Source organism: Ascaphus truei, chromosome 4 (genome assembly GCF_040206685.1).
Source record: "Ascaphus truei isolate aAscTru1 chromosome 4, aAscTru1.hap1, whole genome shotgun sequence".
NCBI classification, from domain to species: domain Eukaryota; kingdom Metazoa; phylum Chordata; class Amphibia; order Anura; family Ascaphidae; genus Ascaphus; species Ascaphus truei.
The window spans coordinates 106,407,447-106,431,405 of NC_134486.1; the positions used below are offsets into that span (position 1 = coordinate 106,407,447).

General features: G+C 43.4%; 1 protein-coding gene across 1 annotated transcript in view; it reads right to left on the reverse strand.

The window, feature by feature from the left end:
* The window catches only part of MERTK (MER proto-oncogene, tyrosine kinase), a 121,129-nt gene that overhangs the window by 59,925 nt on the left and 37,245 nt on the right, over positions 1-23,959 (reverse strand). The window contains exons 5-6 of the mRNA XM_075596351.1: positions 23,843-23,929; positions 4,360-4,475 (exon numbers count right to left, since the gene is read on the reverse strand). Of these exons, the coding sequence (XP_075452466.1) occupies positions 4,360-4,475; positions 23,843-23,929 (203 nt within the window). The remainder of the gene's footprint in view (positions 1-4,359; positions 4,476-23,842; positions 23,930-23,959) is intronic.

A 23,959-nucleotide genomic window follows, 5' to 3' on the forward strand; every position in this document is an offset into this window, starting at 1 on the left:
GAAAGGGCTATAGAAGCCCCCACCCATGACTATATGCTGCATTGGGCAGCAGAATTGGGAATAGTTATAGACCGAGAGGACTGGGAAAGAATTTGGGAGAATGCATCAGGAACTTCCATATGTACCACAATCAAAGAAAATATATATAAAATACTGTTCCGCTGGTATCTTACCCCAGTTAGAATAAACCAAATCTACCCCCAGGCGTCCGATCTATGCTGGAGAGGTTGCGGTCAAAGGGGGGACATGGCACACATTTGGTGGACATGTCCGGAAATTCAAAAATACTGGGGAACCACTCAAAAATTAATAGAAGAGGTCACTGGCCTCAAAATCCCTGTTGACCCGCTGACCTACCTGTTGGCCAGGCCCATAGAAAATGTGGACCGACCAACAAGTAAATTAATCTCCTTCATCCTAACAGCGGCTAGATGTGCAGTGGCAGCCGCCTGGAAGAAAGTGTCTCCCCCCTCAAAACAAACGATAAAAAATAGGATACAAGAGGTAATGAATATGGAAAAATTATCGGCATTTCTGAAAAGATCCACGGACTCCTTTAATAAAACATGGGACCCGTGGCTAACCCATATGGCACCCCCGCGTCCCTAACCCAAAAATAAAAAGTAAAAAGAACGAGTCCAGAAACTCCAATAGAAATATTCTGAGGATGTGATGAGCAACAGGTATCCCCCCCCTCCTTCCCCCTTCCCCCTCCCCACCTCCCCTTCTCTCTTTTTCCACACTCTTACTCTCTGTTTCCATACTCGCACCCCCCTTACAACCCCAGGAGGGTCAGGGGGGCGATGAGCTTTCCTCTTTCTTTCTGGTTTCTTTAACCAAAAAATGGAGAAAACTTGTATTAGGCTGTATTAACATGTATGATATGTACATTGTGAAATAAGTATTTGCCTAATAAAAAATTTTGGAAAAAAAAAAAAAGAACTACACGTGGCAGCCCTGACCACCCCCTGCCATACTCCCCAACCAGCACCCCAGTGAAGACGGGTATCAGGAACAATAAACTGAGTGCTGCCAGGACCCCATAATTATATCAATATGATGAGTATCTCAGTATCAGAGGTTTAACTCAGTGAACATTACTTTATTATTATTTTTAACCTTATCTACTATGTAGTTAAATTTACAATTGTTTCCCATAAATTGGTAATCTGGAATACACAATTAAAAAGGCATCATGTGTTATCAAAAACATATATTTTCTGTAATGTCACCTTTACATAAACATTTTTCATGCTCTGTGCAGTTACTCGTTTCTCTTGTACGCTGAAGTACTTCAGAGATACTTGCTTAAACTTTTTAGGGGTGCATGTTCCGCATTTGTTTGTTAGGAAACATTATCTTTGCTGCCTAATGGTTCAATTCATACATATTTCTAAGGCGAATTTTAAAATACAACCGAGGCACAGAATATTTTGCTAAAATACTTTGCACTTTTGTGTCTCCCAAACATTTTGAAAGATTGCCCAGGGGAACTTATATTGTGGAGTAAGTTCAAGTTGATGCTGAGGTTGAGCATCTGAACTGTGGCTTGAACTCAAGTTTACGTCCCACTATCGCCTGCCATTATATCTTATGTATATGAGGGTTATCACAGACATTTCTACAGAAGGGAACATGGGATGTCTGTGACGTTACTATGACTGCAAGTGAGAGCAATAATAGCATTGTCATGCAGTATATTACTGTCAGTAAATGATGTGCTAAAGCATAAGTAATGTTACAGCTAAAGCTCAAATTCCACATAAAAGACTACACCCTTTCCTGCGACAAGCAGTGAATGTTAAATTGCAGGAAATTACTTCTTTTATCCTACTTCCTGTACTACAGTAAAAAAAAAAAGAAACAAATAGAAGATCAAATAATACTAAATTACAATAAAAAGGGGATCTCTGTTGTTTTTGTAAAACAGTCCAAAATAAAACAGCAGTGCCATTTAATGTCTCAACCTTTGGTCCACAGTGGGACTGCAACTTTGCATGTAAGGCTGCGCTTATAGTGCCGGCGACAGCGATGCGATGTCGCTGCAAAACAAATGCATTGCCGCCGTCGCGTGCGCTTATAGTAAGCGTGACGCGACGGATTAGTCGCGATCGCTGGAAGTCATCTCTATTTGATTGTCCAGCGACCGTTGCGTCGCTGTCACCGGCACTATAAGCGTAGCCTAAGACTTTAACAAGGTTTACAACGCTTCAAGGAATATGATGAGCCTGTCACCCACTAGAGCTTCAAGGACCCTTTTTAGATTATCTTTACCATATCTAATAGTTGACATGTTCTAACATGAAATCAATGGTAAACGATAATACTACTACTACTACTACTAATAATAATAATAATAATAATAATACATTAACTTGACAGGATAATATCATTGATAATTCCCTTTTGGAAGCCATACCATAAATGTACGTACTTCTTGCAATCGCATATGTGATTATCTAGTGAGGGTCTATATGATTGGAAGTATGATCACTGAGTCACCATCTCCCCAAACACACTGGGGTCCCTAATGCAATATACTCCTGCTGTCACCAGGCTACTGTACTTTAGATTGTCAGATCTGTGACAGGGATTTATTTGTATGTCTCGTGCATCGTATTCCTCCAATGTTTGTGTCTCCATGTAGTTTTATATTGTATTTCTGAATATCAAGCTACTGTAAAGTGTAATGCTGTGTAGCCGTCTCTACAGAAAAAGAAAATGGTCTTATTAATAATGTACACATTTACTCTAACTGCTGGAAGAATAAAGCAGGAATTGCCCCCAAAGAGTTTAAGTTGACCTGAAGCGGCTATCCCCAATGCAGGAATACTGCAACGTTACCACTCACTATTTAGAAATAAACATGGACTTCAGCAAAGGTGGCCAATGAATAATAGAACTGTTTGTCTCATTATTTGACCTGTAATAATAATAATACATTTATTTTCATATACTGTTTTTCTCACAATGGGACTCAAACTGCTTCTCCATTACACTATAGCATGCAGCACGCAGCACTGTGCATATCATTTAACGGAGCACAGTCCCTGCCCTGATGACCTTACAATCTCTGTTTGGTGCCTGAGGCACTGGGGGATAAAGGGGCTTGTCTAAGGCTGGGTCCCCGTTGCTGATGGCGCGCCTCTCACCAGTCCCTCTACTGCTTTCCACCTGGCCCCGGTGTCTCCTTGCTTGTTGTCCCACTTCGCACTGTGGCGCTTCAGCCAGCAGGGGATACAACAAGATTGTGTTCCCACGCGGCGACGCATCACATGATGCACTGTGAGCCAATGAAGATGGGAGATCGCCGGCAGCCTGGCATGAACAGGGGAGGGGGGTGGATACACACACACACCGCTATGTACATTCTCCTTTTCAGCATGTCCTCGAACCAATGGCAGCCTATTAAGTTCATGGCCTCACCCGTTTAGGCCACACTGCCCCCCCACGCGCCTCCGATCGCTGCAGAAAGCTGCCTACAGACTGAAGATCGCAGTTTAGCGATGTGCACACAACATCAGGCACGTGTGCAGCGGGATCTTAGCCTAAGGTCACAAGGAGCCGACACTGGGATTTGAACAGCGTCCTCCTGCTTCAAAGTGAGAGCCTTTTGCCAATGAGCCCTGCTCTTTCACCCCTGTAAGCAATATTCTTTATTTCTCCAAAGTGCTTGGACATGAAGGTTAATCTGTACAACACAACAAGGTCCTAATCCTTCCCAGAAATAACCTTAATTCAGGTAATAGCTCTTAAACAACAGAGAGGACGGGGGGATGCAGCTTAAAACTAGGGTTACCTAAAGAAGAAGACATGTTATAGATTGTCCTTTGAGGAGTGGTGAATAAGTGTGAAAGTGAACCCAGATCCTCAGACTTATTTCTCCTATTTGCGTTTAGGGAGCTAAAACATTAGGTGAATAACATGGTACTTTTTTCACAGTTATATCTGTACAGAGGAAGGAAATGTGCCCCTGTCATAAGACCAATGGAAAGGGAAGTCAGCGCGCTTCGGATGGGCAAAGAAAAATGTGAAAATCGATGTCTAAAATGGGATCACCAACAAAGCAGTAATACTGTGCACAGTACAGTGTGCAAAGCAACACGGTTATACTGTATTTCATCATGCTTACACAGCATTATCCAAATGAATGTGCATTATGTTACATGAAAATGATGTATCAAACTGGTTCCTCTCAGGCCTTACAAGCACTACCACTCTGTGAAAAGCAACAATAATGCAATTGCCATCATGTCTGGGGAAAATAAAATACGATCAAGAGGAGAGGAAAAGAAACCCAAGTGAGAGATAATTCTTACGCTGTGGTATTTGCCCCCACGGTTTCACGGGGACCTTTACCTGTATGCTGCAGAGGCTCAGGGAAGAATATCCATCGAACCCAGGAACCCAGGACAGGAGAATACCATGCGCCGTCCTATTTAAAGCTTCTACTTTAACTGGTGGGAAGGGAATACCTGGGGGGCAAGAAAATGATATCATATAAATGTGCGCTTTTTTTTAAATTGCCATATTTAAGTATTCTTAAAATAATTCTATTTTATTTCTCTTCAGAACACATTTAATCAGCCCTAAAGCAGACAGCAATGTCATTCTGACACACATTAAACAATAAGACACCATTGCCGTGAATAAGTCTTTGGGGCAGAAGACTGCTTAGTAAATATGACGCTATGGGGTAGATACACAGAGCTCCCTTCATTTTTACTTAATAACGTGACGCTCACGAAATTGGGAAAGGACGTTATTTTTCTTCTTATTAATGGGTATCCGCAAAGCTAATGAGATGCAAAAATAACGCCCATTAAAAAAAGTACCAGAGCTATTAACGGAGATTATAATGTCTCAGAGATGCGTTCTCCAATACACTCCACATGTGCATTAATCAAACTTTAAGGCACATTATTAAAGCAATAATAATTCAAAATAAATGAAGAATGAACTTCATTAATTTTAATTATACATTAATAAAAAATAAAATATTAATTTATACTGTTGAGGTATGTATGGATAAATATTATTGTACACATACTTTATACAGTCATTATTACATTATATACCATATTAGTTCACACAAACATATCACTTTAATCACTAAAAAGTGCAATATAGTTTATGATGTGTTTAAGACATTTATATGATCCCTAATATATATCTTTGTAAGACACATGTAACGTTTTGTAATGAAAGGGTTAAGTTCTACACTCATTACATTGCCTGTAGGCAAGTCCCTTAAAAAAATTCAATGATAATCAGGGCCTGGATATGAGTAAGGGCGGCTTTTGGAAGGTGCTAAATATTGTTGCGTTATTCCCATGCACTCAAATGAATGGAAGTCTGAGGATCTCCATTGTTAGATAAGCTGCTCATTACTATATGATTTACGTATGTGTAATCCACACATCCATAAAAATGTATCAAAAATGCCAGGACATCGCTGCTCTAAGCACATCTGGGGATACGCATTACGGATATCGATACGTTAAATTAAGATATCGTTCAGTTAAAAAATGAACGTCCTTCTGAGGAACTACCCCTATGTTCTGTAGAGCAGGTTTGCGCAAACTGTGGGGCGCGGGATTTTCTAGGTGGGGCGCGGCGGTTACAGAGGCCCTGCGCTCTTCCGAGGCATTTCAATTCAATACCGGGGGAGGCGTGAGGCCTCAGTAACTTCTCTTACCGGCTCCCAGCCGGCTCTTCGGCGACGCATCGCCATGACAACACAGCGTCATCAAATGGCAACGCGTTGCCATGGCGTCATAAGATGCCGCTGAAGCCAGGGAGCAGGTAAGGAGGGGGGCATGAGCAGGGGGAGAGCAGACAGGGGGGGGCGCAAACAGAAAAGTTTGTGCACCCCTGCTGTAGAGGAAACAGCAACTACTGCAATCTAAGGCTGCGCTTATAGTGCCGGCGCCGGCGATAGCAACGACACGCTGCGGTCGCTGGAAAACTCAAATTGAATGACTTCCAGCAATCGCGACCAAGCCGTCGCGCTGCTTCCACTATAAGCGCACGCGATGGCGGCAATACATTTGTTTTGCCGCGACGTCGCGTCGCCATCGTCGGCACTATAAGCGCAGCCTAACAATCGCAAACTGGCATCTCTCAATGGCTACATCATAATGAAGAAAGGCCACATTCACAGAGTAGATTCAAATGTTTTTTAAGAGGCAATATAAACCCCAACAAAAATGTTAGAAACAAAGTATCAGAGGTTGTCTGTACAATCCCTATTTAATATGCTGCAAGCACACACAAAAAACAACCTCTTAACAATCCCATTACTTACTTTACTCCAAAGGTCACAAAAGGGTTACAGCGAACTCTTTAAAGAACCACCCAAAAATACACGATGCCCTTTCCAGAAATAGCAGTTTATAGAATCCTGCCTGTTAACGCAGAAGAGGAACCACATTTCACAAACTGTTCCTCATCCAACTCCTGGTTACAAAATATTGTTACTGTACCTAAAACTGAATCTGTGCAGCTTGTTGAAACATTCAAAGGAATTATGTAGAGAAAACACTGATCTCAGACAAAGCACCATCAGGATATGTTATTATTTAACCAGGGTAATGCAATCAACAATATTGCAATGATATTTCTGATCATCCATGCAAGAAACATAATTGATCACAACACCTATAATATACGCTGAAATACTTCAATTTTTAATTCATTTCATATTTATTGTTGGGCAAAAAAACAATCAAGCCTGGTTTCTTGCTTCTCCCATATCAATCAACTTGCAGTCGATAACTATGCCTACGTTTAATGCTTAAAGGTATTTATAGTTACTTAAGAATGCAGCAAATAAGGTTTTGAGATAAAAGCACACAATATGTAGTTGTTTGAATTTTTGTGTATTCCTCGAAAAGTATTATACATATAAATAATTATACATAATTATGCAATGTATATTCATTAAATGGACTGAAAGATAGTTGGCTAACGACAGTGGAGTCATAGCACAACTGTCGAGTTTAGGGGGTTTGTGCCTAGAAACAATAGGACCCCGATTTAGAGTTAGATTAATTTACCACCCGCAAACAGTGTTTGGTGCCTATATTTGTCCAACGACTTGACGGGTGGAGCAAAGGCCTAACAGTTACATAGTTACATAGTAGATGAGGTTGAAAAAAAGACGTACGTCCATCAAGTTCAACCTATGCTAAATTTAGACAACAGATAAATTATCCTTTATCTATACTTACTTATTGATCCAGTGGAAGGCAAACAAAAAACCCCAGTGTCATATCGTCCAATGATATGTCATAAGGGGAAAAATAAATTCCTTCCTGACTCCAAGAATTGGCAATCGGATTAATCCCTGGATCAACATCCTTCCCATGTATACTTATTTGGTATATCCCTGTATACCTTTCCCATCTAAAAAGATGTCCAACCTTTTTTGGACAAATCTATTGTATCTGCCATCACAGTCTCCATGGGTAATGAATTCCACATTTTAACTGCCCTTACTGTAAAGTTTAAAATTTAATGTATTTAAATTAGTTCCTCATGGGCGTTCAAATATTAAATTGCACTTGTCTTACAGTATATTAGTGGCCAATTTAGAGTTGGGTTAACACTAGAGATGAGCAAATCCGCCCAGATCCATTTCCCGGATTTTTCGCTGATGTAACCCCCAAATTCCATTTCGCGGTGTAAAATCCGCAAACAGATTTGGGCGGTTTCAATCCGCACATTTTCATCAAAAACCGCGATTGGATACAATCCGTGGACGGATTTGTAGAATCCAATCCGCCGACTCAAGCTAACGGATTGCTGAATCTGCTGAATGGATTCCACGAATCCGCCCACGGATTGCGGAATCCTCAGAGTGTATTGGTAATAATAATACAAAATACGCAAAGCGCGAGGCGTCCTTTTTCAGATCAATCCACCGAAATCCGCAGACCAAAGGAACCTCCCAATACACCCCTAAAATTCGCCCATCTCTAATTAACACGTCTTAATTATGCACCAATGGGGATCAGGTGAAAACTTTGCTACACTATAAGAACGCGCCATTGCCAGCATTTCTTTTTTTTACACCCATGGCTGCAATTACTGCTTTTATCATACCTGCGTCTTGCCGCCTGTGCAGATTGATCCAACTTTCGCCCGTGGTAGGTGTCCCCCACCGCTGGCCTGACACCCTGGTTCTATATAGTTCCTTTGAAATCTTGCTATCTATGTTTAGGGTCCCCAATTACCCACCAGGTCATATTTTCATAGATTTAATGATCATTATTTATGTATATAGTAGCCTCTATATACATTATTTGTTTGTGTGTTCAGTTCTTTTCATACATTGCTTAGCTTATGAGAGGCCCAAATAATACTCTGCATTTAATATGGTATGTTTTTATTTTCACCTATATAGGTAGCCCTCTGAGGGTAATCCTGTGGAGGTCCTACTATAGCTAATTATCCACACATCTAAATATGGTTTGGGATCTTACTGCATGCTGCCAGACTCCTATACTGCCACATATCAAAAGATTAGTTTCTTCAAGCTCCAGAGGAAGTCCCGTGGTTACCATGGTAACCTGATCTGTTTACATTTACATGGAGGAAGGAGAGAGTGATACAGCGCTATGGACACTACCACCTGCATGCTATCAGGCTGATTGGAGCAACGCGCACAGCAGATGACGTCAGGATTCCCTTAAGAAGCCTCATGAACTGCACATTCACTGCAAACACCCTCTAGTTGTTGCTGAGTGGAGCGATAATAATTGTCCCTGTAGTTCTATTCTACCATGTGTAGGTGGGACAGACTGCTATTAGCAGTGGAGATACAGTAGATGAGTGTGTAGTGGCAGTAGAAATATTTCCAATGTCCTCTATAAGTTTTTGTTGTGGTGGTGATGATGGGACAGGTTTTATGCCTGTGCTGTCCCACTTTAACCCCCTCTTGACTATGCTGCCATTTTAGACACTCACCAAAAATTTAAGAAAATAAACACGTATTCTACAGCATAACTAAAAAGGAAAGAATCAGTCAATATCATGAATATGCTTGTTGAATTAATTCTATTAGCAAAACAGCTTTGTTAGCTCAAGGCTGCATCTTTAACTCACAGCTGTGTATTTTATCTGTGTTTTATTAGGGTGTAACAGGTGTATCCAAATGCACTCTCCTATTTGTGTGAATATTATACGTATTTGCTCTTTTTTTAAAGAAAGGAATCGGAGTTATGTGCCATTTCAATTACATAAACAACACTAGTTATCATTGCTTGTTCCAATAGTATTGGGGCATGCCATCCCATTACAATATGGCTCTCTTCCATGCCTGCAAGGGAACTGCAGCAGGCCTAAACAAGACACACATTAATGTCTCTATTAATTAGCCAGCTAAGCCTGTAACAATAAGATCACTATCACAAACTCCTACATTCAAAGAAAAGCTTTCTCAGTTCCACGGAGGAGCGCTGGCAACTAAAGATCAAGTAGAAGGAATAGAGTGTACGAATATAATAGGAGTTTATTTCCTACGGACATTGAAAGGTACAAGAATAGATACAAATGTGATTGATCGCCTTTTAATAAACGCAGAAAAATGCTCATACTTTCTGGTATTAAAGAATTAAGAATAATCCAATAGCGAGAAGATAATAGGACACAGAGTAGACGAATAACTTAATACAAGCAAGGAATTTATACAAGCATGGCATTTACCAATAGCAGGATCAGACATGTCTCTCTTCTTACTGGTTTCTATTCATGACAAGTTTCTCACTTGCTAACTCTTTCTCCTCACCTGTTCCACAAACATCTGATTTGCTTCATTGCTCTGTCCTGAGACCTTCTCTCACTATACATGCTCTCTGGATGACTTAATTAACTCTTTTTGCTTCAAATATTCTTACTCAGATGACACAAATCTATTTTCCTCTCAAGCTCTGTCCTCGCTCTCTGGGTGACTATTTTATGAAGCAATTTTCTGATAGATACTTATCAATTTGTCCAGGATGGGGCTTCTCATATCTCACTTCTCATTGCTTCCTTCTCCATCACGGAATATATGACTACTATCTCTCCAGCCGAGTCACTTTGCCTGGTTATAATGTGCCACTGCTAACTCTCCTATTCTAACATTTAAGCTTCTGCTAAAAAAAAAATTCTGCACTAACATTCCTAGGATTTCTTGTTTTATCCGTTAGTTTTTTAATAGGCTTAGATGTATCTTTCCAGAGAATATTACAATTTTGAGACAAGCATTCTGACATGCTGTTTCTAAAAGGTTATTCATTAGTGCATTTTTGGGAATAGATTTTATTGCAGTACGTGGGTGCAATAGATTAAACTTTCTTAACCGCCATCAAATCTATTGGATATTTACTATGAGAACACTTGCCCCTCTTGGACTGAATATTGATTGGAAGTTAAGTCACTTTCTATATTTATTATGTTGCTCTAATCTAATGAATGGGCAGAGATGCTCAATAATTCGTAGATATCAGACAGATGTTCCATCATACTTTTCTATGTATTTATATTGTATTGTATTGTATTGTATGTCTTTATTTATATAGCGCCATTAGTGTACATAGCGCTTCACAGTAGTAATACATGTGGTAATCAAATAAATAACAGATAATATAAATAATAGACCATGGGAATAAGTGCTTTAGACATAAAAGTAACATTTCGGAAGAGGAGTCCCTGCCCCGAGGAGCTTACAGTCTAATTGGTAGGTAGGGAGAACGTACAGAGACAGTAGGAGGGAGTTCTGGTAAGTGCGTCTGCAGGGGGCCAAGCATTATGTATCGTGTTTAGAATATCCACAGTGCTATTCATATGCTTCTTTAAGCAAGTGTGTCTTAAGGTGGGTCTTAAAGGTGGATAGAGAGGGTGCTAGTCGGGTACTGAGGGGAAGGGCATTCCAGAGGTGTGGGGCAGTCAGTGAAAAAGGTTTAAGGCGGGAGAGGGCTTTAGATACAAAGGGGGTAGAAAGAAGACATCCTTGAGAAGAACGCAAGAGTCTGGATGGTGCATAACGAGAAATTAGGGATGAGATGTAAGGAGGGGCAGAAGAATGTAAAGCTTTAAAAGTGAGGAGAAGAATGGAGTGTGAGATGCGGGATTTGATCGGAAGCCAGGAGAGGGATTTCATGAGGGGAGATGCTGAGACAGATCTAGGAAAGAGTAGAGTGATTCTGGCAGCAGCATTTAGGATAGATTGTAGGGGAGACAGGTGAGAGGCAGGAAGGCCGGACAGCAGGAGGTTACAGTAATCAAGACGGGAGAGAATGAGGGCCTGAGTCAGAGTTTTAGCAGTCGAACAACAGAGGAAAGGGCATATCTTAGTTATATTGCGGAGGAAAAAGCGACAAGTTTTACAAATGTTTTGAATGTGAGGGGCGAATGTGAGAGAGGAGTCGAACGTGACCCCTAGGCAGCGTGCTTGGGCTACTGGGTGAATGATTGTAGTTCCAACAGTAATGTGGAAGGAGGTAGTAGGGCCAGGTTTGGGAGGAAGTATGAGGAGCTCTGTTTTAGCCATGTTGAGTTTAAGGCGTCGGAGGGCCATCCAGGATGATATAGCAGAGAGACATTCAGAAACTTTGGTTTGTACAGCAGGTGTAAGGTCAGGTGTTGAAAAGTATATTTGTGTGTCGTCGGCATAGAGGTGATAATTAAACCCAAAAGATGTTATTAGGTCACCTAGAGAGAGTGTGTACAGAGAAAAGAGAAGAGGTCCCAGGACAGAGCCCTGGGGTACCCCCACAGAGAGATCAATAGAGGAGGAGGAGGTGTTAGTAGAAGAGACACTAAAAGTACGATGGGAGAGGTAGGATGAGATCCAGGATAGAGCTTTGTTCCGAATACCTAGAGTATGGAGAATGTGGAGGAGAAGAGGGTGGTCCACGGTGTCAAATGCTGCAGAGAGGTCGAGTAATATGAGCAGAGTGTAATGACCTCTGTCTTTGGCAGCATGGAGGTCGTCAGTTATTTTGGTGAGGGCTGTTTCGGTGGAGTGAGCAGTGCGGAAGCCAGATTGTAGAGGGTCTAGGAGAGAATAGGTGTTGAGAAAATGGAGCAAGCGAGAGAATACAAGACGTTCAAGTAGTTTAGAGGTAAAAGGCAGGAGGGAGACAGGTCGATAGTTAGAAAGACAGGTAGGGTCAAGCTTGCTGTTTTTGAGTAATGGTATGACTGTTGCATGTTTGAAGGAGGATGGAAAGGTTCCAGAGCAGAGGGAGGAGTTAAAAATGTGTGTAAGCGTAGGGATTATAGTAGGAGCTAGAGGTTTTAGGAGATGGGAGGGAATGGGGTCAAGAGGGCAAGTGGTAGAGGGAGAAGAGGAGATCAACAGCGACACATCCTCCTCTGAGACAGTGGAAAAAGACTCAAGGAAGGCAGGAGGAGAGTTAGGAAGAGGTGTAGGATGGGGGGAAGAAACAGAGGGGGTGTTCTGCCATATGGATTCCACCTTTTCCTTAAAATAGTCAGCAAAGTCCTGAGCGGAATATGTTATTATGACCTGCTCGTGTCTTTCTCCATGTATATATGGGGTCATAGCCATTGCAAGGATATTCAGCACCCTAGCCAAACCTTCAGTCCTGTGCCCCCTAACGAACGTTCAGATTTTTTTCTTATGTTATTATAGCCCCATTCTCTCACCCCCTCCTCCTCCTCCATTCTTGTCTCATCCCCCAATCCTGCTCTCTCACCCACCTCTCACTCATCCTCTCACTCCACCACTCCTCTGCAATTACCCTCCCTCCTCCTTTTCTTCCTCTCTTACCCTCTGCTCCTCCTCCTCTCTCACCCCCTCCTTCTCCTCTTCCTCTCACCACCTTCTTCTCCTCTTTCTCTCACCCCCTCCTTCTCCTCTTCCTCTCACCCACCCTCATTCTCCTTTTCCTCTCTCAACCCCTCATTTTACTCTTCCTCTCTCACCACCCTTCTTCTCTTCTTCCTTTCACCGCCTTCCTTCTCTCACCTACCTGGCTTCGGTGGTCTGAGGTGGAGCAGGGCAGTAGAGAAGGAAGACGGCGGGCAGCAGCGAGAGGAGAGGACAGAAGAGGAGGACATCAGGTGGCGGGAGAAGAGGACTGAAGACAGTGGGAGCAGAAAAGGATGGCTTGGGAGGAGCTGCGATGAAGCAGCGTCAGATACCGGAAGTCAGTGAAGACTTCCAGGTCGTACTCTTCTCTGGCTGTCCTCCTGTGCCACCCTGGTCCGCTCCTGCAATCCTCCACACTCTTCTCCCGCCGCCCCGTGATGTCTTCCTCCTTAGCCGCCTTGCTCCACTCCTCTTGTCCTCCTCCAGCCGCCGCCCTCCTCCTCCTCTGCTGCTACCGCCACCACCCCTAAAATGTGGCACCTAAGGCAACCGCCTATGTCGCCTAGTGGTAGCACCAGCCCTGTATGGGGTGATATTTACATATACCCATAGTGATAAGGCTAGCTAATCATGTATGTATTATATATGATTTCTTAGACGTTATTTGAGAGTAAATAGAAATGTCATTCAATATTGAGCAAATTGTCGCATAGACCGTATTTATGGCTGGTCTTGCGCCTATAGATTCCTTTTTGTTTAGAGGGACTTTTAATATGTTCGCTCTTTATTAAGTTTAGTTTTCACTGCTTGTCGAACATTGTCACCTAGGTAATGAGGTCACGTGGCCTCAGTGACTACGCCGCGTCCTCTCGCATTGACGCTTTGACGTTGACATTCAGGTTAATACCAGAGTATATATTTTGTTCGTTACGGTCACCATCTTGGCCCCAATGATCGGATATAACGGGGGTTACCTGAGGATCATGTGAACAAGCTCCGGATTTATCCTCACTGACTTCCGATTTTGTTAAGATGTCTTGAGATGCAGTCTAATGACTCTGTGACAAAGCGCCATGTGGGGGGCATGAAATGCGTTGGAGGGTATGTTGTGCCTCGCTTTAATGGCCGATTCTATAAACATGGTTTTTATATGAATTCCACACCATAGCCCTCCTCGTTCTTGCTGCTGTGCACCATTTTATTACTATTTATAAAAGGTTAAGCAACATTCTACTTGTTATACCAACCTTCAAACATTGGTGCTTACAGCACCATTTTAAAGCAGCAATCTCCTCTACTTGTTTTTTTTATTTTCAGACTTCGATCCAGGTGGTCTACAGAGTTGAACCACGCATTTTGGGCGCCAATCCTGGGAAATTAAAATAGCTCAAAAAAGTGGGTGGGTCCAGGGTGGGTCCAGCAGGCCAACAGGAGGCTGCAAAGTCATCGGAGGAACGACGGCTACCTATTAAATGACTGCGGACACCATCTTTGAAAATCCAAGAAGGAACACAGGCAACTAAACCGGTAAGTATCTCAGGAGCCAGGGAGTGCCCAGAGCTAACAATGGCACAGTTCAGCACAAGAGTACCACCTCTGTGTGAATTGTGTAAAGAAATAAAAACAATAAGTAAAATAGGCAGGATTGCCACGTTAAAGGAGCAAGTCATGCTTTTTTTTAATTACTGTTTTTTAACTGTAAGGATGTGCTCACCACAAACGAGACGGGACCGCGGTGCTGAGGTGAGAAAGGTTAGAACGCCACCCACAGCCACGTGGGCACGTCTTGAGTGTAGATTGGTCTGGGGTTCCGGATCGGGGTAGGAGAGGTACGGTTGGTAGTAAGGACGTTTGCCAAGTCCGGGGTTGGAGAGAGGGACGTTGTCGTTTACCGTAAGCCAGGATCGGGATGCCAGAGGTGCGGAGAGTTGTGTAGCCGTATGCCGAGTTCAGGTTGCCAGAGGTACAGGAAGACGTAGCGGAAGCCGATTCGGTTCACGAGGAAGTCTGCGAAGAGAACTAGGGAGGCAGAGAATGGTGAGAACAACTGGTTCTATGCTCCGCCAACGAGTCAGTGATTCTGCCAGGTATATATAGGAGAGAGGGTCCAATAGCAGTGCAGCAAGGTGGGGGGGTGTGGAAGGGCCAGGCTATCGCAGGGATAGGTCCAGAATGAGTCCCATGGGAGGAGCCATAAAGCCCAGTAGTCTGAGTGCATTTGCTTGCAGCAATGTTTTGATGTGCTGTACCTTTAAGGGGTTGGAGCGACGCCGTGTGGCCATGCCTCCGTATAGCGGGGTTTGCGTGCACGTGACCGGGTGAAGCCGCCAGCCCGAGATTAGAAGTGCAGTCCTGGCGTGCGCGCGCGCGCCCACGTGAAGCAGTGACTGGCGCTCCGGTGAGGGGATGTGTGTGTGCTGCGGGAATCTCCGTCGGAGCTGTAGGTGAGTGAGGAGCACGCCGAGGGCGGCGTGACTCCCAAACCCTCACATTAACATAGGATTGAAGCAGGGGTCTCTGGGGCTGAAACCCATTTATTACAGCTCTAGGGACCCCCTGCTTCCTGAGATACAGGACTCCGTAGGGAGTGCCGGTATCTCTGCAAACGTTAAAGCTCCCGCATCACGCGGGCCAATAGGAAGCTGAACATGATGTCATCACAACTTCCTATTGACCCACGTGTTGAGGCAGCTATAAAACTCCACCATTACATAAACCCCGCAAGCTGAGCGGAGTTACTACTGACACCCCCTATGGAGGTAAGTATCTTCAGAAGCAGGGGGTCCCCGGAGCTGAAATGAATGGGTTCAGCAACTAGAGACCACCTGCTTCAATCCTATGTTAAAAAATATTATAGGCTAAAGCTGGTAAATTCAGGGCATTATTGAAATCCCTGCTCTCTGATTGGAATTTTAACCAATCAGTAATGGCCCGGAATTTTTGGCAGCTTGACAACTTTTTCAGCCCATCAGCTTTCAGGTTTCATTCACAAAGAGTGAGATTTGCACTTAGACAGGGGAGGTGATTGGACAGGAGGCACCAGCAAGGCACTGACTCCTCCCCCACCCTGTCTGCAGAGAGCTCCGCACAGGAGAGTGAGGGGAAAGGTTTGTGTGTCTGCTGAGTGTGTATTGTTGGTATAAAGGGGGCAGCAGAGTGTTTTATTTGTGTGTCTTCTGTTGGTGTGTGTTTTGTGGGTGTAGAGGGGGCAGCAGAGTCTTGTTGGTGTGTTTCTGCTGTGAGTGTTTTCTTCTTGTAGAGGGGGAGCTGCAGTGTGTGTGGCTTCAGTGTGTGTGTTGTGGGTTTTGTTGGTGTGTGTCTGCAGTGTGTGGGTTTACAGGAGGCTACAGTGGGTGAAGAGGGGGGGGGCTGCTGGTGTGTGTTTTGTGGATGTAGAGGTGGCAGAGTCTGTTTTGTTGATTTGTGTGTATCTTTGCAGTGTGTGTTTTTTAGGTGCAGAGGGGGGGCTGCAGTGTGTGTTTTGTGGCTGGAGGAGGGCTGCAGAGTGTTTTGTGTGTGTGTGTGTGTGTGTGTGTGTGTGTGTGTGTGTCTGCAGTGTGTGGGTTTACATGGGGGCTGCAGTGGGTGTAGAGGGGGGCTGCTGGTGTGTGTTTTATGGATGTAGAGGGGTCAGCAGTCTGTTTTGTTAGTGTGTGTGTGTGACTGTAATGTGTTTTGTGGGTGTAGAGGGGGGCTGCTGTGTGTTGTGTGTGTTTTGTGAGTGCAGAGGGTGGAGGAGGGCTGCAGTGTGTTTTGTGGGTGTAGAGGAGGGGGGCTGCACAGTGTGTAGGGGGGGCTGCAGAGTGTGTGTTTGTGTATATAGGGGGGTTGCAGAGTGTGTGTTTGTGTGTATAGAGGGGGCTGCAGTGTGTGTGGGGGGGGGGGGGTCTGTGTATATGTACAATTTACTTTTAATAAACTTGCAGTAAAAGCATAAGAATGTAGACAATCATGCTGATAAAAATCAATATGACTACAAAAATGTATCTTTTTTATGAAACATTTAAACATTTTTTACAAATAAGCCTACATTTAGCCTATAATAGTAATAATCCCCTCAGAACAGGGCATTACTGGCCAATAATGCCCTGGCTGGGTTAAAGTCCCTTGGCTTCGCCTCGGGCCTTCAACTCTTCCAGCCAGGGCATTATTGGCCAGTAATGCCCTGTTCTTCAGGGATTATTACTTAAATATCACCAGCTTGGATTGCCACTACACTGTAACACTTTTTAAGGCTACTGATCTAGCAGATGACAATTGAGAAATATAGAGCAGTATATTCAGTACCTGGCAATTAATAGTTACTTAATGGAAGTTTTTATATCACATTTAACCGGAGAAAATCCACTAAAGTATGCCATACGCTTAAATTACAAGCTGGCTCAAAGGAAATCATTATCTGCTTAAAATGTATGAATCGCAGCAATATTCATCACTTCCTCAAGAATTTAGTGAATGAACAAGTTCGTAAAGGAAGGAAAAGAGTGATTCATTATTTCCTAAAATACCATTTAAATTAGGTGTCAAAAAAACTTCCTACATTACCGTGCAACATATTGGAATTCTACTTGTGCCGGCACTTGGAAGAAAAAACATGGTGGGATTTGGCCTCATGTTTTATACAGTGACTGTCATTTACTCATACGTAAGTCTATTCTCAGGCTAGATTCTATTATGATTTTAGGACCTGCATTAATTTTGGTTATACCTTGACGTGGTATGCAGGCTTATGACGCTTTGGCCAAAGGGTTTAACTAAATAACCAAGTAAATATTATTATTATTATTATTATTATTGAAGTATTTAAACTTTATACTTATTACTTTATATGTTTTGTCAATTGGATGTAGCATTGGGCACCCCTGTGTTTTGTTGTATAGATCCTATTATGGTCATTAAATAGGCAATATTATTTGTCCTTAAGAAATAATATTAGAGCGCACTATTCTTGCACATTTAACAATTAACAATTATATGTACGTAATAGTTGTGCTATACATAGGGTGACCAGTCGTCCCGATTTTGCCGAGACAGTCCCGGTTTTTTCTGGCCTCTCCCGGAACCGGCCCGTCCTGGAAATATCCTGGGTTTTGAGAGTCGGCGGCGGTGCGCGGGGGCAGCGTGAGGAGGATGCGGCGGCTGTGAGTATTTTTTTTCTTTTCCAATAGTAGAATGCCGGTGGCGGGGCTTTAGAGTAGAAGCAGGGGATTGGTTGGAGGTCAGAGAATGCGGGGGGCGGGGCTTAGTACTGGGGTGCGGATGCAGTGAGCTGAGATATGTCCTGTGTGTCTCCTGTATGTCATAGGAGATGAGGAGGGAAGGCATGGCATGAGGAGGGGAAGGCATGAGGAGGGGAAGGCATGAGGAGGGGAAGGCATGAGGAGGGGAAGGCATGGAATGAGGAGGGGAAGGCATGAGGAGGGGAGGGCATGGCATGAGGAGGGGAAGGCATGGCATGAGGAGGGGAAGGCATGGCATGAGGAGGGGAAGGCATGGCATGAGGAGGGGAAGGCATGGCATAAGGAGGGGAAGGCATGAGGAGGGGAAGGCATGAGGAGGGGAAGGCATGGCATGATGAGGAGAAGGCATGAGGAGGGGAGGGGAAGGCATGGGGAGAGGAGGGGAAGATATGAGGAGGATTTGGGGAGATATTAGGAGATGAGGGGGAGATATGAGGAGGGGAAGGTATGAGATGAGGAGGGGAAGGTATGAGGTGAGGAGGGGGAGATATGAGGAGGAGAGGGGGAGATGAGAGATGGGGGTAATATGGGGAGGGAGACAGGAAGAGGGGAGGAGATATGAGGAGGGGAGTTATGAGGTGGTGAGGGGGAGATATGAGATGAGAAGGAGATATGAGGAGGGGAGGGGGAGATATGAGATGAGACGGAGATATGAGGAGGGGGAGATGAGGAGTGGAAGGGTAGTATGAGGAGGAAGTATGAGGCGGGATGGGGGAGATATTAGGAGATATGAGGTGAGGAGGGGGAGATATGAGGAGAGATGGGGCTGTGTGTGTAGGTAAGTGGCTGTGTGTGTGTCACTGTGTGTGTGTGTCACTGTGTGTGTGTGTGTGTGTCACTGTGTGTGCATGTATATTGGGGAAGGAGGTTGCGTGTGGGTGTAAAAGAGAGGAAGGAAAGGGTGACTGAGGAGTGTGAGGTGGGGTGAGAGTGAGGAGGTGTATGAGAAGGGGGGGGGGTTCTCGCAAGGCCACTGAAATGTGGGTGGGGGGGCCCCGGTGGAAACGTTGGTCCTGAACCCCGGGAAAGCTGTCTGCGGCCCTGCATGGCAGTGATGTCACTGACTGCCACAAGGAGAACAAGGGACCCTACATACAAGGTCAGGAGTGGCACATTTTTAAAATGTCTTAATTTTAATTAATGCCTACATTTTTTTATTTAATTTTAATTTGTCAATTATTTATTTAATTTTAATTTGTTAATTATTTTAATTACACATACACACATACACGGTGAGGGACCATCCCCTCCGAACTGAGCATTCTTGGCCAATAATGCCCTGGCTGTAAGAGTTGAAGGGCCCAAGCAAAGCCCCCACCTCTATACACACACACACTGCAGCCCCCACCTCTATACACACAAACACACTGTGTTTGTGTGTATAGAGGTGGGCCCTGCAGTGTGTGTTTGTGTGTATAGAGGTGGGCCCTGCACACTGCAGCCCCCACCGCTATACACACCAACACACGCTGCTGCCCCCACCTCTATACACACACACACACACTGCTACCCTCACCTCTATACACACAAACACACACTGCTGCCCCCACCTCTATATACATACACACACACACACACACACACACACACACACACACACACACTCTGCAGGGCCCACATCTGTATACAGAAACACACTGCAGCCCCCACCTCTATATACACAAACACACACTGCTGCCCTCACCTCTATACACACAAACACACACTGCTGCCCCCACCACTATATACATACACACACACACACTCTGCAGGGCCCACATCTGTATACAGAAACACACACTGCAGCCCCCACCTCTATACACACACTCTGCAGGGCCCACATCTGTATACAGAAACACACACTGCAGCCAGGGTTGCCACCTCCTATTGAAGGCTAACCCAGAGATAACAAAAAAAAATTAGATCTTTTTATTATACATTTATTTATCTTGCCTTTGGCTGTATCCTCCCCTCCAATTTCCGTCAACATGGCTGCGCAACGTCACGTAATGCTCATTGCCATAACAACGAGACCCTCTGTGACGTCACGCGGCATCACGTTGACATGACAACGGGACGCATTATGGCTCCGAGGCATCAGGTGATGCCACATTGTCATGGCAACATGTCACTGCCTGATGTCAGTGTCTCGTTGTCATGGCAACGGGGTGCGTCATGTGATGTAATTTGTTTTTAAAAATTATCTATAAATGTGACCTTTTTTTCATTTTGAGAATCTGGTCACCCTAGCTATACAGGCATACCCAGTTTAAGGACACTCACTTTAAGTACACTCGTGAGTAAGGACATATCACCCAATAGGCAAATGGCAGCTCGCGCATGCGCCTGTCAGCTTGTCCTGAACAGCAATACCAGCTCCCTACCTGTACTGAAGCTGTGCGCAAGCGGGGAGACTGTATAGCCTGTTACAAATGCCTTATTTACATCAGCTATGCACGTATATGACGATTGCAGTATGATGCATGCATCGATAAGTGGGAAAAAGGTGGTGCTTCACTTTAAGTACATTTTCGCTTTACATACATGCTCTGGACCCATTGCGTACGTTAATGCGGGGTATGCCTGTACTGAGCTAGTTTGCATTTGGGTGTTTGGCGATAATCGAGGATATCCACAGTAGTCACAATTGCAAAATCTTTAGCAAGATTATATCCCCCTTAAAGGTTAAATTCCAGCAAGTCAAAACAATCTTTGGCCATTAGTTGGTTTACTTAAATTAATGTAACCATGCTAAAAGCAAAGATCTGGCTTTTTTTTTTATTTCTCTTGAAATGAATTATAAATAGCCTTAGGCAATTGTTTTAAAAAAGAGAGAATATAGGATACAAGTGCATTTAACAACGTTTTAAGAAAAACAAAGAGTGTTTAGGACAAATCAGAGTACTTTAAAAACATTCAGCAAATTTGTTTGAAGTTTAAAAAAAAAAATGATCCTTAGAACTGTTATTTGGATGAAGTCATTAAGAACCAAGATTAGTATGATCATTTGTATTCTGCTGTATGTGTGTCCGGGTGTACGTGTGTGTGTGTGTGTGTGTGTGTGTGTGTGTGTGTGTGTGTGTGTGTGTGTGTGTGTGTGTGTGTGTGTGTGTGTGTGTGTGTGTGTGTGTGTGTGTACGGCGTACGTGTGTCTTTATATAGGCCTCTCCATCATAAAATAGAAATATTAAAGCCACTACATAGACTATTAAACTGAGCAAGGTTTGTTGAAAGTTGGCAAAACAAATACACTGCCAGGCATTGCCTCTTTAACAGTGGTGGTTAGCAGTAGAAGGACTAGGACTGTTTGCAGAATGGTTCTGCTTTGTATTTACATACTGACTATAAATTATTTAAGCTGCCCTACAAAATGTCCGTTGCCAAATCCCCATTTTTCACAACCTCCCGATTGCTTTGCCAATGTACATTTTCTCTGCCAATCCGCAACGTTCACTTAAGTATCCCGGCAAGTTAGATCAAATAAAGTTATACTGGGCAGAGAAAAGTCTTCATTGTTCTTGGCTTTACTGCATTCTTTATGATTATTATTCTTATACTTTTAACTGCTAATCTATTTTAGTTGTTTTTCTGAAGCTAAAATCTGTAAAATTGTATTTCAATTCTTCAGCCCTTTTTCCTGCTGTAGGATTGTGGTAAAAATCAAACATCACCCAAAAACCTGGCCTGGCCTGGCCTTTATATCAATTGACGATCAGGGTGTGTGCACCAATGAAGAGGAATTACAATTCTCCCAGCTACCTTCTATTTAACAATCCTGAATCCTCTGATAGCACCCCCCCTCTCCCTTTATTAGATTATATCTAGCTATCCCACGCTGGTGTAGCAACATTTTTCCCCTTTCCATACTTCCCTGTACTCTTTTAACTATTAAAAATAACAGAAAAATGACTACAAATCTACAGCATCATCGCTGCACATCAGCCACGCGCCTCGTACAGCACAGCAGCAAATCTCCCGCAAGACCATATTCATTGGCTTAGCGGGCAGGACAAGTTGAGCTCTAAAGCCATCCATGGGTTGACAGAACAATCACAAAGAGAACTAAACAAAAGGGGTAACCTGATCAGAACACGATAAACTAGTGCAAAGTTTTTCAACCAGGATTCCGAGGAACCCTTGGGTTTCCCGGGGCGTCCCTAAAGGATTCCCTGCTATTTTCAGGATTTTTTAAATTTGTACCAAATCTAGAAGAATTTACAATGCATCTGATCTCAGACACGCTATGAAAGAGGGTTGGGGTTCCTTACAATGCATCTGATCTCAGACGCGCTATGAAAGAGGGTTGGGGTTCATTACAATGCATCTGATCTCAGACGCGCTATGAAAGAGGGTTGGGGTTCATTACAATGCATCTGATCTCGGATACGCTATTAGAGAGGGTTGGGGTTCATTACAATGCATCTGATCTCAGACACGCTATGAAAGAGGGTTGGGGTTCATTACAATGCATCTGATCTCAGACACGCTATGAAAGAGGGTTGGGGTTCATTACAATGCATCTGATCTCAGACACGCTATGAAAGAGGGTTGGGGTTCATTACAATGCATCTGATCTCAGACACGCTATGAAAGAGGGTTGGGGTTCATTACAATGCATCTGATCTCAGACGTGCTACTAAAGAGCGTTGGGGTTCTGCCAAATTTCACAATATAAATAGGGTTCCTTAACAAAAAAAGGTTGGAAACCACTGAACTACTGAATGCACCATTCCAATTTCTGAAACTTAAAAGCATATTGCCTTTAGTCCTTGATTCCAAAATGTAAAAAGGCAACAGGTGCAAGGTTGCACTGAGATAAGTAGTAGAGCGGAAGGATGGAAGACAAAACCCCACCTGCAGCTAATGAAGTCCGAACTCTGTAGCAGTATTACTGTCTGAAAACCTATTTTGACGTTTGAGATACTCTGAAGCTTAATCAGCTGGAACTTCATGCCAAAATATTGAGAATTAGGAAGAAGCATTGGAAAAACTATTTAAAAAAATAGTGTAAATAGGTTGTGCTACTATATTACGAGTGAATTACATCAGAAACGGCCTATTCCCAATCTATTTCTGTCTTGTTTGTCAGTCGATTTGTGCCATTGTTCTTTATCTTAAATGGATGCTTGAACTTTCAAAAATCTTTAGTCAGAACAACTTGAAACTTCCTTAATGGTGAAATGTCTAATTATGGCTACCCAGGGACATCTTATTAAAGGAGATAAAGATGGCAGTACGCTTTTTAAAAAGGGAGGCTAACCTTTTCCTGTATGATTTCCCCCAAATATCCAGAATAAATGGCAGCTGGGTTACTTTCAGGAGTCGGTCATGGGACTTGTAGGCTTGTGTCTTCTAGGCTTCTCTAATAAAAAGCAGGAGGAACAAGCAGGAAGTTCCCACCTTTCAGCTTCAATTTGTTAGTGCAGCAGGGAAGTTTTTAAACAATGGCATTTGTGAGCTTTGAGAAGGAGAGCCACCCTACTTAGAACTGAACATTTAGATTACTGAAGCAATACAGAATCTTACATTGATCTGCATCTACACCACATGTTAGTCACAGTGCATTTTTCTATGAAGTGCAGACTGGAGGTGTTAATGGGCAGAAAATATGCATTTGATGTACGTTTTTCATTTTGTGTTGGCTGTTGAATCCAGATATTATTTATTTAGCCCCATCTCTGACAGAAACGCATTTTAAAAGCAGTGCATTGCTGGCCGCTCTAGCAGCAAAAGGGTTAATCAATGTTACTTGTCAATAACATGAACCATTGGGAGCATTACACAAAATATTCAGTCATACCTTTTATATTGATCTTCACTTCATTAGATGCAGTCAGACCTTTCTTATTGTGAGCTTCACAGCTGAATATAGCAGGTTCATGCAGACCTATGCAGACAATAAATGGGAAAGGGGGGA